Source organism: Hirundo rustica, chromosome 9, assembly GCF_015227805.2.
Source record: "Hirundo rustica isolate bHirRus1 chromosome 9, bHirRus1.pri.v3, whole genome shotgun sequence".
Classification (NCBI taxonomy): domain Eukaryota; kingdom Metazoa; phylum Chordata; class Aves; order Passeriformes; family Hirundinidae; genus Hirundo; species Hirundo rustica.
The window spans coordinates 580456-595399 of record NC_053458.1 but is presented as its reverse complement, the minus strand read 5'-3'; the positions used below and the strand labels follow the sequence as shown (position 1 = coordinate 595399).

The following is a 14944-nucleotide window of genomic DNA, read 5'->3' as shown; positions in this document are numbered from 1 at the left end:
TGTGAGCTGCGGCGGGCAGCTTTAGGCGTGGCTCTGCGACCCACTGCTCCAACATCCTCCGTGCAACAAGCAGATTTGGAGGAGCAGCCCATCATCCCAACCTCCCTCATCCACGCCTCCACACCGCACCCAGCCCGCAGCGGTTCCGGCCGGCCGGCTCCAGTTTCGGGAAAAGAAAGGCAGGAGCGGCTGTGTTCGCCTCACGGCAAGGTGGGGCCGTGACCGCAGAGCCCGACCCTTCCCTGGAGGGAAGTTGGGCTGGGCTTTGCTGGGCTCAGCATCGAACCCTGGTGCTGCTCATTCCGCTCCTATTGCCGCCTGGTGATGGCTTGTGAGGCTTCGGCCCTCTGGTTGCACTGAGCACAAATACATCCTATATACATATATAAATACTATAAATATATAAATATTTATAGTATATAAAAACTATAAATATATAAATAAGTAGATAAATATGATAAATATCTAGAAATCTATAAATCTAGAAATCTTGAAATATATAAAAATATATATAAATATATAAATATATATTTATATATAAAAATATAAAAATATCTACATATAGAATGATATATAATATATATTAATATACTAATATATTTATATATTAATTTATTTATAAAAATACATTAATATATTAATATGTAAATATATAAATAATCAGTATATTAATATGTCAATATAAAATATAGATAAGTATATAAATAGATAAATTATATAAATATATAAAAATATATTTATATATTAAAATATATAAATATATATTCATATAAAAATATAACTATAACTATATAACTATATAACTATATAACTATATAACTATATCTATATATCTAAATATCTAAATATCTAAATATATTTATATATAAATATATAAATATATAAACATATAAATATACAAATATATAAATATAAACTTGCTCAGCAAGTTTCCAGTGCCTCGACCCAGTCCAAGGGAGGAGAGGTTTGTTCCCTGGATAAAGTCAGTGGACAGGAATTTATTCAGTATTTGTTTTTGTTCTCACTACAAAGCCTAGAAATTAGTAACGATTGTCTAGCACTGAAACTCGGAATTGCTTTCCACGTGATTAATTCGTCCTCTCGAGCTGCGGCAGAGCTGCCCCCATCCCGGGGAAATGTGTTGGGAGTGGCGCGATTTAATCTTCCTGACATTCCAGTGGCACGGGAGCCGCTGCTATTAATGGGGATTAATGGCGTTATTAATATTCATATCCTACAGACACTTAACTCCGAATTAACACCGGACTGTTGCCTGCCCAGCAGCTTTGGGTGCCTGACCAGGGACAGCGCCCGCAGCGTCTTCCAGGAGAATTCCGCTCTCCCCGAGATTCCTCTGCGGGAAGATGGGCTGGGATTTCAGGTTCTTCCCCAAAAAAGATCCCAGCCCAGCCCTGTGATGCTGATGGGATGCTCCGTGCCTTTCCATCGAGGGCACTTTGCACGGGGCATTTTCCCACTGATAGCGGGATTTCATCGGGATTTTAGCGGGATTTTTGTGGGATTTTAGTGGGATTTTGTGGGATTTTAGCTGGAATTTTGTGGGATTTTAGTGGGATTTTTAGTGGGAATTTTGCGGAATTTTAGTGGGATTTTTGTGGGAATTTTGTGGGGTTTTAGTGGGATTTTAGTGGGAATTTTGTGGGATTTTAGTGGGATTTTAGTGGGATTTTAGCGGGATTTTTGTGGGATTTTAGTGGGATTATTGCGGGATTTTTGTGGGATTTTAGTGGGATTATTGCGGGAATTTTTGTGGGATTTTTGCGGCACTTTAGTGGGATTTTTGCGGGATTTCAGCGGGGCTAACCCTCCTTTGCTGGCACAGGGGTGCTGGGGGCAAACAGCAGCTCCCCCCAGGGCACTGCCCTGCACTGACTGAGGGCCAGGAGAACATTTTCCCGGGATTTCCGCCCGGGAAGGGCAGCGGTAGATCCGGACCCCGCTCCCCCGTCGGGTGCGGGCGCAGCCCCGGGGGCAGCAGTCAGCGGGGTGAGAGGCGCACATGGCACCCGGGCCCCGTCCCCGCAGGGCACCCCGGGCCCCAGGACCCCAAGGACAGGGGAAAATCGCACCTGGAGGAGGATGGCGAGCCGGCAGAGCAGACAGAGCGCTGCAAACCCTGGTTAATTAGGGACTCGGTGCCCCTAATGACCCCGCCTGGTGCTGCAGCACTGTCCCTGGGAGGGGACAGCCACCCCCGGGGCTTCTCTGTGCCAGGGCGCCGCGGCCTCGGCACACCGAGATGAACAAACAAACAAACAAACAAACAAACAAATAAAAATCTCAGTTAATCCACGGTAATTGGGAGTTGAAAGCCACTGAGCACTGGCCCAGCCAGTGATGGGGCCGGGATCCCCCGGGACACGGCGCAGCGGCACAACGCCAGGAGCTGCACTGGGGCGGGCTGGGCTCGGTGGATGTGCTTTTTGACCCTCTGGACAGCAATTCCATCGGGACATCCCTGTGATCCGTGAGGAGAGCGCCGCAGAAACGGCCCCGAGAGCCTTTGGTGCGCCCAGGCTGCCCCAAAGCGCGGCACCAAGAGCTGCTCCACCACAGCTGCCTGGAAATCACGGAGCCACGGGGTCCCACACTGTCACCGAGACACACACAGAGATTTTCGCAGAGGTTCTTCTGATCCAGCTCCCAGCTGAAAGAGCGAAGAGAAGAGACCCCTTTGTTTATTTTTTTACTTTTTATACATTTCTGGGTCTAGCAGAAGATTGGCTTTTTGGGGTTTCCACCCCTCAGCCTCAGTGGCCAGACCAATTGTCAGTTACAATTGTTTTCAGGTTAGAAATATGCAAACAAAGGACAGAGAACGAAAAACAAAGGATTTGTTTATGTTACATCTGTGGGAAAGGTAGAAAACTGCTCTTAATATTGTACAATAACTAAAAAGATCTAACTCCATTTAAAAAAATCAAAAAGCTCAGAAAAACTCAGAAAAACCAGGGTAACACCACACGGGTCTGGGCTGGGGGGAACTCAAAATTCACCCCGTGTCCTGGCAGGGACAGCTCCCACTGCCCCAGGCTGCTCCAGCTCCAGTGTCCATCCTGGCCTTGGGCACTGCCAGGGATCCAGGGGCAGCCACAGCTGTGACTGATGGCACCCTGTGCCAGGGAAGTGATGTCACAGTCACATCGTTCCCAAAAAATCCCCCCAGATAATAAATGCGGGCGCTCAAAACCCGTCCACGAGGAAGTGGAGGCCGGGCAGCACACAAATAATCACTTCCACCAGACCTCACGGGTCTCAGGGTGCGTGCTGAGCTCGTTTCCATAAATCAGTGGGAGCTTTGAACAAGGAATGGTTTCCTGTTCCTAAAGGGCTCTGGGAATCCACGCTGAGAGGGGTCATGAGGGAAATCATTTGCCATAGCTCTCAAACCCCAAACCCGGGCCGAGGGAAGTTCCACTCACAGATACACATCCAGGGATTTGGGAGTATTTATGAGCAAAATATTTGGGCGTGCTAACCACATCCAATTCAGCGGGAGCACAGAACAAAGCCTCTGCTTTGAAGTGTTTGGAGCAGAGAGACTTCCCCTCCAAACCAAGCCTTTCACTGTGCAATGGAAGCTCGTGTTAATTATAATTCCTTTTGCCAGGACCTGTTTTACACAACAAAGCTAATCTGCCAGCTCTTAAGGAAATTTCCCTGTTTTCTCTCACAGATGATAGAAGGGGAAATAATATCATATTTTAAATGCAAAGTGGGGATGATTAAAATTTCAGTCTAAATAAAACAGGAACATTTCTGAATCCTAGAGACAACAAAACAAGTAATCCACAGGGGTCAACAGAAGAACTCACAATTCTCTACTCGAGCCTTTGGTATTACAAAGCTTTTTATAAGTAAGCAATTTTTAGCTGTTTGTTCTGCTCCCCGTAACGTCTTCAGCACCGCCGGCCTTGAGGCAGGTTTGGAATCAGAGGCTTAGGAACGCTCTGGTTTTATCCAGCTCCTGAAGTGCCTCTTTATCCATTCAAATCTGCACACTCACATTCCAGTTCACGTCTCTCTCATGAGATTTTTGTTTAATCCTTCCCTTATAAATGAACGTATTAACCTGAGGGAGAAATGTTCAAAACATCAGGTGAGGGGGAAAAAAAAAAATTTAAAAAAAATTTTAAAAGGATGACAAAACCTGCAGTAAAAGGAGAGATTCTGTGTGTGCATCTCCTCGAGCACAGCACTCAAAATTCACCTGTGGGGCTGGGCTGTGCTGCCTGCACAAATTCCAGGGCTTTTATCTGAATAGCTGGGATAAAAGACCTGTGATAAGTGGGTATGATAGGAGCTGGAGTCATATTATGGGATTGCATTTCCAATCAATGCTGTGTGGTTTGATTTTGCTGCCGTTTCCTCGTCTGGAGCTAAAGATCTTGCGCTGTTCATTATCCTCCTTCCCGCCCCACAAATTCTAACATGCAGGAAACGGAGCCCCCCTAATTTCACTCACGGGGTTTGCATTGTGTGGCTGCTGCAAGGAAACTCCCCGGAACATCTCCGTGGAAGATCTGCTCCCAGAAACCAACATGGAACCTTACAGGGTGGGGTTTGAAGGAAACAACATCAGCCACACCCAGCAGAAAGGGAGAGAAAATCAGGGAATCTGTACAGAGCCCCGAATCATTCCCTCAGCACTTCCAGGGCCACCACAACCACGTCCCCAAGTGCCAGGTGCACAGGGCTTGAAATCCCTGCAGGGACGGGGGCTGAGCCCTGTCCTGGGCAGCTGTGCCAGGGATGGACAGCACTTCCAGGGAAAAACATCTGATTCCCAACTCAGCCCTGTCCTGGGCTGCTGTGCCAGGGATGGACAGCACTTCCAGGGAAAAACATCTGATTCCCAACTCAGCCCTGTCCTGGGCAGCTGTGCCAGGAATGGACAGCACTTCCAGGGATGGACAGCTGTGCCAGAGATGGACAGCACTTCCAGGGATGGACAGCACTTCCAGGGAAACTCCTGATCTCCAACTCAGCCCCGCCCAGCCCAGCCTGGGTCCCTTCCCTCTCTCCTGTCCCTGCTCCCCGGGATCAGAGCCTGTCCCCTCCCGTGTCCCTGCACCCCTGCCAGGTAAGGGAACCACGGGATTTGCTGCCCCGGAATCTTTTGATGGAGAACTGAAAAGTTTTCTTCACACCTCTAGGAAAGCTGTACAATCAAAGAGCCACTCCTTCAAATGGAGATTTTCCAGGCAGGAAACATTCAATCCCAGTCCTTTAAAGCTGCCTTTCAAATTCCTCACACTTCAATCCTGCGGTAAGGATCTGCCACTTTAGTTCTCAGTTGTTTTTTCAGTCATCTCCAGAAATTTTCCCAAATTAGCTCCACAGTTTCTTTTTAAAGACAGGCATTTGGTTCTGCTCTTTCCAACTGGTGGATTTGGCTGCTCGCAAATATCAGAGATTGTCATCATCCTCCCTTTACCCTTTCTTAGGCTGTAAAATCGAAACTAAGCTGCGGGGGTTTGGAAATAAAGAAGGAATGCGCAGAGCCCGGGAGGAAATGCTCCCCGTGCGTGGAGCGTGAGGAGGAGCTGCGGTGCCAGAGCCATCCCCACCCCTGGTGCTTCTCCCACAGCCACCAACCCAACACAGCTCAGAGCACGAAACATTCCCCTTCTCCAAGCTCCCAGCTCATAAATCCAAGCCAAGACGCGCCACGGAATAAATCCCGATGGAGGAAGGGCATCCTCGCGCTCCCGAGGCGGGCTTTGGAGAGGAAACGCTCCGTTCTCATCTCCAGTCTCATCAGCCACCTCCGCAGCGCAAGGCTCTGGCCCCAGCCCCTCTGTCCCAGCGGGTAAATCCTGACACACCGGGCTGAGGGTCCTGTGCACCCCAGAACCTTTCAGGACTCTGCTCCCCGTTTTCCAGGGCAGCCTCCGAGGCCGAGGCAGCTCCTCCTCTGAGCCCGGACATCCATTTCCCCTGCAGAGGGCCACAAACGGAATGTCACCGCTCCAGCAGCGCGGCGCCCCAGCAGTGCATTCCGAAACAAAGCCAGGGGGAAGCGTCCACAGGAGACTGCCCTTGGATGAAGTCACTGCCCGCTAAAAAAGGGAAGAACAATTTAAAACAGCCCAGCAGGGTTTGGTCACACCCACCCCCGCCGGTCGTTCCAAGGTAGCATCACTCCAAAACAATTCCCACCATTCCCGAGGCAGCAGATTCCACCAAATCCCATAAAACCCTGGAGAGCCCCGGGGCACGGAGCAGGCCCGGGGCAGCTCATGGTGCTGCATTCCCATTCCTTCCAAAGTCTCCACAACCCCTGTCCTTGGAGCTCCCAGGACATTCCCAGCTGGGTGGCTTTGCTCCACTGAGGGAGGTAGATTATTATTTCCTTTAACCCAAGCATTTTTTGGGGGTGGGATGATTTATTTTTTAGCTTTATCCCGTATTTTTTCCTCCTCCTGCACCTGGCACTGCCATGAAACCCAAGAAGCTCCTGGAAGATCCTTTGGGCTCTGCTGAAGGCGCCTTTAGCAGGACTCTCACGGGTCACCAACCATCCCACCCCACTTTGAACAGAGCCAGAGAGGAAACCATCATTTTCTGTGGACTGTCGTCTGCCTGCAGGTTCCCAAAAATGGAAACCTCGGGCTCAGAACGGAAATCCGGCCGCAGCCGTGACTAGAGCAGCTCCGACACGGCAGAACCGCGAGTTTCAGACGGGAGCAGCCCCGCCGCACTCCCGATAAAACATCCCCCATCGCCACCCCGTAAATGAGATCGCCTCCCAACGCAAACATTTCCCGCGCCCGGCGGAGCGGGGAGAAACCACCCAGGCTTATTGAGGAGCGGGAGATCCCCGCAGCTCCTGGGAGGGACGAGCGTGGGAGGAATTCGGTGAAGGGCTGAGCCCACAGGCCCCGGGCAGAGCGCCGGGAGCGCTCACGGGCGACATGAGCGAGGCAGAGCCCGAGGATGCTCCGCTGGGACAGGGAGGAGAATCGCGGGGTCACACCGCGGGGCTCCCGGGGTTCCTCTCCCCTCCAGAGCCGCTCTCCCGAGCCTTTTTCTCCCCGTGCCGAGCAGGGACAGGATGACAACGGCGGCTGGCACCAGAGAGTTGATTTTATAAAGAAAACTGACACCCTGTTCGAGTGCTGGCAATTTAAAAGAGTAATGGGTTTGTCGGTTTTCGCTGGGAAGTGGTTGTTAGATGATTTTAAAGTCTTTTGCATATTTATTTTGTCCCGCTTTAAATAAATTTGGGGAAGATTTATCTCGTTAGCTTCAAATGCAAGTCCCTCTTGGCCTGGCTGAGGAAACAAATTAGACTTTGCAAACACTGCAAAGACTAAATCAATACATTAATATTTAGGGGACATTAAGGGGGTTTATTAAACAGAAAAAGGGCCTGGAGTATTACTTTGGGAACATTATACATGTTTAAATAAAAACCCGAGGTTGTGGTTCCTGACTGAATCCATAAAAGGCGTTTCCTGGGATAACTGAATTATTTACGGCTCCCGTGGTGTCGGGAGCAGATTCCCGCAGGGATGAGGCGGAGCTGGGAGGGCAGCACGGGAGCGGGGGCTGTCCCGGGTGTCCCAAACCCGCCCGGGCTGGGCTGGGCTGGGCTGGGCTGGGCTGGGCTGGGTGCAAACGAAGATAAGATGTCCAGTAGCTGATGGCAGCAGGGTTTGTGTCCCTGAGTCCCTGCCTGGGGACCGCGGGACGCAGGGCTGGGCTGCAGCGGGATGGGGAGGGCAGGGAGGACGAGGAGGGGCAGCAGACACTGGGGGGGCCGGGGCCGGGAGCTGGGAGCTGCCCCAGCAGTGACCTGTGCCACCCACAGAGCCCAGACAGCCCCAGCCCCCCGAGCCAGCCCTGCCAGAGCGCCCTGGGCTGTGCCAGCAGCAGCTCCACGCTGGGGGACACGGGGACACAGAGCCCCAGCCCCGTCCCTGGGGACAGCACGGCCACAGGCCTGGCCCAGTGTCACTGTCACCCTGTCCCAGTGAATCCCAGCATCCCAAACCCCAGCCTGTCCCAGTGTCACTGTCACCCTGGCCCAGTGTCACTGTCACCCTGCCCCAGTGATGCCATCACCCCAAACCCCAGCCTGGCCCCAGTGTCACTGTCACCCTGTCCCAGTGATGCCATCACCCCAAACCCCAGCCTGGCCCCAGTGTCACTGTCACCGTGTCCCAGTGTCACTGTCACCCTGTCCCAGTGATGCCATCATCCCAAGCCCTGGGCTCTCTCCCTGCTCAGCCCATCCACAGCAGGATGGGAACTGGGACAAGGGACAGGACACAGGGAATGGCTCCCAGTGCACGAGGGCAGGGATGGATGGGAGATTGGGAATCAGGAATTGTTCCCTGGCAGGGTGTGAGGCCCTGGCACAGGGTGCCATCAGTCACAGCTGCGGCTGCCCCTGGATCCCTGGCAGTGTCCCAGGCCAGGCTGGACACTGGGGCTGGAGCAGCCTGGGGCAGTGGGAGCTGTCCCTGCCAGTGGCACTGGTCCCTCCCAGCCCGGGCTCTGTGACACTGCTGCACAAGGGCTCTGCCCCAGCTGCTGCTGCCCTTGCTCCCTGGATGCACAGCAGGGATCCCGCAGAACAACGCACAGCCAACCTCTGCCAGTCCCTCACCTCACTGGGCCAAAGGGAACAATCTCCTCCACAGGTTCTTGGTGCCCCTCTCACCCTGCGGCTGGGGTCCCTGGGAGCCCCTGCTCTGGTCCCCGTGTCCCTGCTGCTGTTGGTGTCCCTGTGTGTCCCTGCTCTGGTCCCCATGTCCCTGTGTGTCCCTGTGTGTCCCTGCTCTGGTCCCCATGTCCCTGTGTGTCCCTGTGTGTCCCTGCTCTGGTCCCTGTGTCCCTGGGTGTCCCTGTCTGTCCCTGTGTGTCCCTGTGTGTCCCTGTGTGTCCCTGTGTGTCCCTGTGTGTCTCTGTGTGTCCCCGTGTCCCTGTGTGTCCCTGTGTCCCTGTGTCCCTGTGTGTCCCTGTGTGTCCCTGTGTGTCCCTGTGTCCCTGTGTGTCCCTGTGTGTCTCTGTGTGTCCCCATGTCCCTGTGTGTCCCTGTGTCCCTGTGTGTCCCCATGTGTCTCTGTGTGTCCCTGTGTGTCCCCGTGTCCCTGTGTCCCTGTGTGTCCCCATGTGTCTCTGTGTGTCCCTGTGTGTCCCCGTGTCCCTGTCTGTCCCTGTGTGTCCCTGTCTGTCCCTGTGTGTCCCTGTGTGTCTCTGTGTGTCCCTGTGTCCCTGTGTGTCCCTGTGTGTCCCCGTGTCCCTGTCTGTCCCTGTGTGTCCCTGTCTGTCCCTGTCTGTCCCTGTGTGTCCCTGTCTGTCCCTGTGTGTCCCTGTGTGTCCCTGTGTGTCCCCGTGTCCCTGTGTGTCCCCGTGTCCCTGTGTGTCCCTGTGTGTCTCTGTGTCCCTGTGTCCCTGGGTGTCCCTGTGTGTCCCTGTGTGTCCCTGTGTCCCTGTGTCCCTGTGTGTCCCTGTGTGTCCCTGTGTCCCTGTGTCCCTGTGTGTCCCTGTGTGTCCCTGTGTGTCTCTGTGTGTCCCTGTGTCCCTGTGTGTCCCTGTGTGTCTCTGTGTCCCTGTGTCCCTGTGTGTCCCTGTGTGTCCCTGTGTGTCCCTGTGTGTCCCTTTGTATCCCTGTGTGTCCCTGCTCCGGTCCCTGTGTCCCTGCTGTCCCAATCTCACCCTGGCCCTGTTGTGCCCCAGGAGGGTGCAGAAGAGTCACTGTCACCTCCCACCGAGGTGTCCGGACCCTGTGGCTGTCACCCAGCCCCTGTGACTGTCACTCAGCCCCTCTGACTGTCACTCAGCCCCTCTGACTGTCACCCAGACCCCCTGGCTGTCACCCAGACCCCCTGGCTGTCACCCAGCCCCTCTGGCTCTCACCCAGCCCCTGTGGCTGTCACCCAGCCCCTCTGGCTGTCACCCAGACCCCCTGGCTGTCACCCAGCCCTGGTCCCTTCTCAAGGACACTAGCAAAGGTGGCCGCAGACCTCCGCAAACTTAAAAGAAAACAGCTCGAGGGAGGCAATTTCAGCTCTGGTAGAGTAAATGTCAGATCAGAAATGGCAGAAAGTTCAACATTTTGTAGAGAAATTATGGGCAACAGAGTGTGGCAAAAGGAAATTCGGGCTTTTACTTTGCTGTGACAAACACCTGATTTTTAAATCATCTGCAGCTCGTGACTTTGCAGATCCAACATCTGGCACTCAGGTAGATTGAGTTGATTACAAACTGCTGCCACCGAAACTCTCAATTAATTATTTCATAATTCTCGCTTCTTTTTAATAAGGTCACTGAAATTAAGTTAACTGGATTACCCTCCTCTCTGCCGTGTGGTTTTTCCTTCACAGATGTAAACGTGGGCCACAGACACCAAGTCCCATTTTCTTTTTTATCAAATATCTCCATCGCTATTTCCCTGCTCCAAAAAGCAGTGACTGCAATGAGTGGCCCTGAGCACGGCTTGTCCTGGTGGTGTCCTTTTGGTGCTGTGCTGGGGATTTGGGAGCCCGAAACTCCACCTCCGGCTCTGCCAGAGATTCCTGGTGGGCAGTGGCCACAGCCTGGGTGTCCCCTGAGAGGGGCAGGGGCAGAGGGAGCTGACCCTGCTCCCTGTGCCTGTCTAACCGTGGGCATTGAGGGGTCCTTAACCCATAAAACGCATTTATTTCCTCCTGTGAAGGCGTTCAGGACACGTCGGCCCCAGGAGCAGAGGGTGTTCTACACGCCAGGCTCACTCCAGGGGAAAGGGAAAAGGCAGCTGGGTCTGCACGGCTTTTCCTGTGGAGCTGCACTGCAAATCCCTTCCCTCTCTGGGGCTGTTTGGGAGTGGAGGTGCGACCTGAGCCTTCCCTCATTCCCTCTGGGACAGAGCAAAGCCCCCTGGTGCTCCAGTTTGTGCTGCTGATGCAGAGCCCGTGGGGCTGGGGACTGGGAAGGGCTGAGACCCTGCCGCCCAAAGCTCCTTTTCTCCAGTGATGCCCTCGGCTCTGATCATTTGTTCCCAGTGCCAAGGGAAGCCCCACGCCCTCTGACAGAGGTTCTGCTTTGCCCTCCCTCCGTTCTGCACGGAGCAGGGGCTGTTCCTCACCTCCAGATACGAAACTGGGGAAGATTTCACAGGGAGAACCTAAAGGGGCTCCCAGGATAACTCCTTGTGTCACCCCCTGAGAATTCCTCGTGTCATCCCAGGATAACTCCTCGTGTCATCCCAGGATAACTCCTCGTGTCATCCCAGGATAACTCCTTGTGTCATCCCGGGATAACTCCTAGTGTCATACCAGGATAACTCCTTGTGTCACCCCCTGAGAATTCCTTGAGTCATCCCGGGATAACTCCTAGTGTCATCCCGGGATAACTCCTCATGTCATCCCGGGATAACTCCTTGTGTCATCCCAGGATAACTCCTCGTGTCATCCCGGGATAACTCCTTGTGTCATCCCGGGATAACTCCTCGTGTCATCCCGGGATAACTCCTTGTGTCATCCCAGGATAACTCCTCGTGTCATCCCGGGATAACTCCTTGTGTCATCCCAGGATAACTCCTCGTGTCATCCCGGGATAACTCCTCGTGTCATCCCAGGATAACTCCTCGTGTCATCCCAGGATAACTCCTTGTGTCATCCCAGGATAACTCCTTGTGTCATCCCGGGATAACTCCTTGTGTCATCCCAGGATAACACCTAGTGTCATCCCGGGATAACTCCTTGTGTCATCCCGGGATAACTCCTTGTGTCATCCCAGGATAACTCCTTGTATCACCCCCTGAGAATTCCTTGTATCATCCCGGGATAACTCCTTGTGCCATTCCTGACCCCCTGGAGCAGGAGAGGACGTTCCAGCCCTGACCCAGCCCCGGGCTGAGGGCTCCTGGTGGCACTGGGAGCACGGCTGGATGTCAGGGGGTCCCTGCACCTGGCAGCCCCCCACACCTGCGCCGTGCCCAGGCTGTCCCCACAGCCCTCAGTGCCACCTCCAGGAGTTCCTGGGCACCTCCAGTGACAGGGATCCAACCGTCCCTGAGCACTTCCAATCCCTGAGCTCCCTTTCCATGGGGAAATTCCTGCTGCTGTCCCCCCCCGAGCCCAGCCTGGGCCGTTCCCTCTGCTCCTGTCCCTGTTCCCTGCGCTGCCCCCGGAGCGAGCGCTGACGGGGGCTGAGGCCTCTCACAAAGGTGATAAAAACGCCTAAAAACGCCTCAAAGATATCTGAATAAAACAGACACACCGAGCTCAGAGCTCCAGCCCGGCGCCCCTGCAGGATTCCAGGGGGTAAGGACCGTGGTTTGGGAGGCGCCTCGCCCCGTTATTCCCGAGGGATTTCCACCTGCCACACGGATTAACAGGGATTGCCAGTTCAGTCCCGCCCTCTTATATTCATTGCTTTATTACTCATAAAAATGCAAAAGAAAATGTTAATGATGATTGCACCAAAGACTAATAAGTTAAAGCCTTAGGTTATACTTTGCATTTCTGAAGATATAAATGCAATTGCTTGATAATTATGCATACTTTTAACTATTGAGTTATTATTTCTCTATATGCTTGTAGTTAGCCTAATTAATTTTAAGCTCCTGTTGATATATTTTATACATGCAATTAATTTCAGACCCGTTTTTTGGTGGGTTTTTTTTTTAGCCCTCGCACGAGGACATTAATTATTAGGAAGACAATCAAACCCAAGGATTGTTCACCCTGGAACAACACAATAAATATTAAATCCACGTGAAAAGTGGCACCGGAGCTCTGCAGTGCCGAGGGAAGGGAAGGGAAGGGAAGGGAAGGGAAGGGAAGGGAAGGGAAGGGAAGGGAAGGGAAGGGAAGGGAAGGGAAGGGAAGGGAAGGGAAGGGAAGGGAAGGGAAGGGAAGGGAAGGGAAGGGAAGGGAAGGGAAGGGAAGGGAAGGGAAGGGAAGGGAAGGGAAGGGAAGGGAAGGGAAGGGAAGGGAAGGGAAGGGAAGGGAAGGGAAGGGAAGGGAAGGGAAGGGTTTTTTGCCGTTTCCCAGCCGTAACGCAGGTTCTCCCCGCCCTACCTTGCACAGTGAGGTGCACCTGCATGGTCCTGGGGGTGTGCTGGGTCTGCACGGAGCAGGTGTAGGGCCCGTCGTCCGTCACGTCCACGTCCTGGATCTGCAGGCTGTACTCCCTCCTGTTGGACGTGGCGATGGACACGCGCGGGTCCACGGACCACTTGTCACTGCCCGCGAAGATGATGCTGGAGCGGTTCAGCCAGGCCCCCTTGGAGACTCCATCCTCCAGGTAACACCTGGGGAAAGGGGAAAGGGAAACCGTCAGCACGGAGAAGACACTCGCCGCTGCCACTCACACTGAACGCAGCTGTGATTTATCAGAGATCACTCAGAACCGTCCTAGACCCCAAAGCCCGGCTTACAAACACAACAACCGCAGATTTATCTGCCTGCTCTGCTCTTCCTGCCCGCGTCTCCTGCTGGGAGAGGCTGCTGGAGCAGCAGGAGGAAAGCCTCAGGTGTTCCTGGCTGTGCTGGCCCAGCCCTTCCTTGTCACCGAGACACACAAAGCAATCACACGCAGACAAGAGATTTTCACAGAGGTTCTTCTGATCCAGCTCCCAGCTGAAAGAGCGGAGAGAAGAGACCCCTTTGTTTATTTTTTAGTTTTTATACATTTGTGGGTCTAGCAGAAGATTGGCTTTTTGGGGTTTCCACCCCTCAGCCTCAGTGGCCAGACCAATTGTCAGTTACAATTGTTTTCAGGTTAGAAATATGCAAACAAAGGACAAAGAATGAAAAACAAAGGATTTGTTTATGTTACATGTGTGGGAAAAGGTAGAAAACTGCTCTAATATTCTACAGTAACTAAAAGATCTGACTCCATTTATGAAAATCAAAAGGCTAATAAAGAAACTCAGAAAAAACAGGGTAACACTTCCTCCTGCAGCCTCAGCCCCGAGGGCCTGCAGCAACGTGTGCTCCGTGGAAAATCCCTGCCCTGCTCCTGAAGCACAGCCAGCTTCTGCTGCTGAGCTCGGGAAACGAGAGACCTTTCACAGGAAAAGCGATCCAGGCATCAGAGAATCCAATCAGAGGGTCCGCAGAACCCCAGAGTCCCCCAGTGGTTTGGGTGGGAAGGGACCTGACTGCCCATCCCATCCCATCCCATCCCAGTCCATCCCAGTCCATCCCAGTCCATCCCAGTCCATCTCATCCCAGTCCATCCCAGTCCATCCCAGTCCATCCCAGTCCATCCCAGTCCATCCCAGTCCATCCCATCCCATCCCATCCCATCCCATCCCATCCCATCCCATCCCATCCCATCCCATCCCAGTCCATCCCAGTCCATCCCATCCCAGTCCATCCCAGTCCATCCCATCCCATCCCAGTCCATCCTATCCCAGTCCATCCCAGTTCCATCCCAGTCCATCCCAGTTCCATCCCAGTCCATCCCAGTCCATCCCAGTCCATCCCAGTTCCATCCCATCCCAGTCCATCCCAGTCCATCCCAGTCCATCTCATCCCAGTCCATCCCAGTGCATCCCAGTCCATCCCAGTCCATCCCATCCCAGTCCATCCCAGTCCATCCCATCCCATCCCAGTCTATCCCAGTCCATCTCATCCCAGTCCATCCCATCCCATCCCATCCCATCCCATCCCAGTCCATCCCAGTCCATCCCATCCCATCCCAGTCCATCCCAGTCCATCCCAGTTCCATCCCAGTCCATCTCATCCCATCCCAGTCCATCCCAGTCCATCCCAGTCCATCTCATCCCAGTCCATCTCATCCCATCCCATCCCATCCCATCCCAGTCCATCCCATCCCAGTCCATCCCAGTTCCATCCCAGTCCATCCCATCCCAGTCCATCCCAGTCCCTCCCAGTCCATCCCAGTCCATCTCATCCCGTCCCAGTCCATCCCAGTCCATCCCAGGGTGTCCAGGAGGCACAGGGGAGTTCCTCTCCCC

General features: G+C 53.4%; 1 protein-coding gene across 3 annotated transcripts in view; it reads right to left on the bottom strand.

Moving 5' to 3' along the window:
- The window catches only part of NEGR1 (neuronal growth regulator 1), a 199534-nt gene that overhangs the window by 92491 nt on the left and 92099 nt on the right, over positions 1-14944 (bottom strand). For all 3 annotated transcript variants that reach the window (XR_009208130.1, XM_040073481.2, XM_040073482.2), the window contains exon 2: positions 13038-13270. Coding sequence is in view for 2 of the 3 variants with exons in the window: in XM_040073481.2 (XP_039929415.1) it covers positions 13038-13270 (233 nt within the window). In the remaining variant the exon portion in view is untranslated. The remainder of the gene's footprint in view (positions 1-13037; positions 13271-14944) is intronic.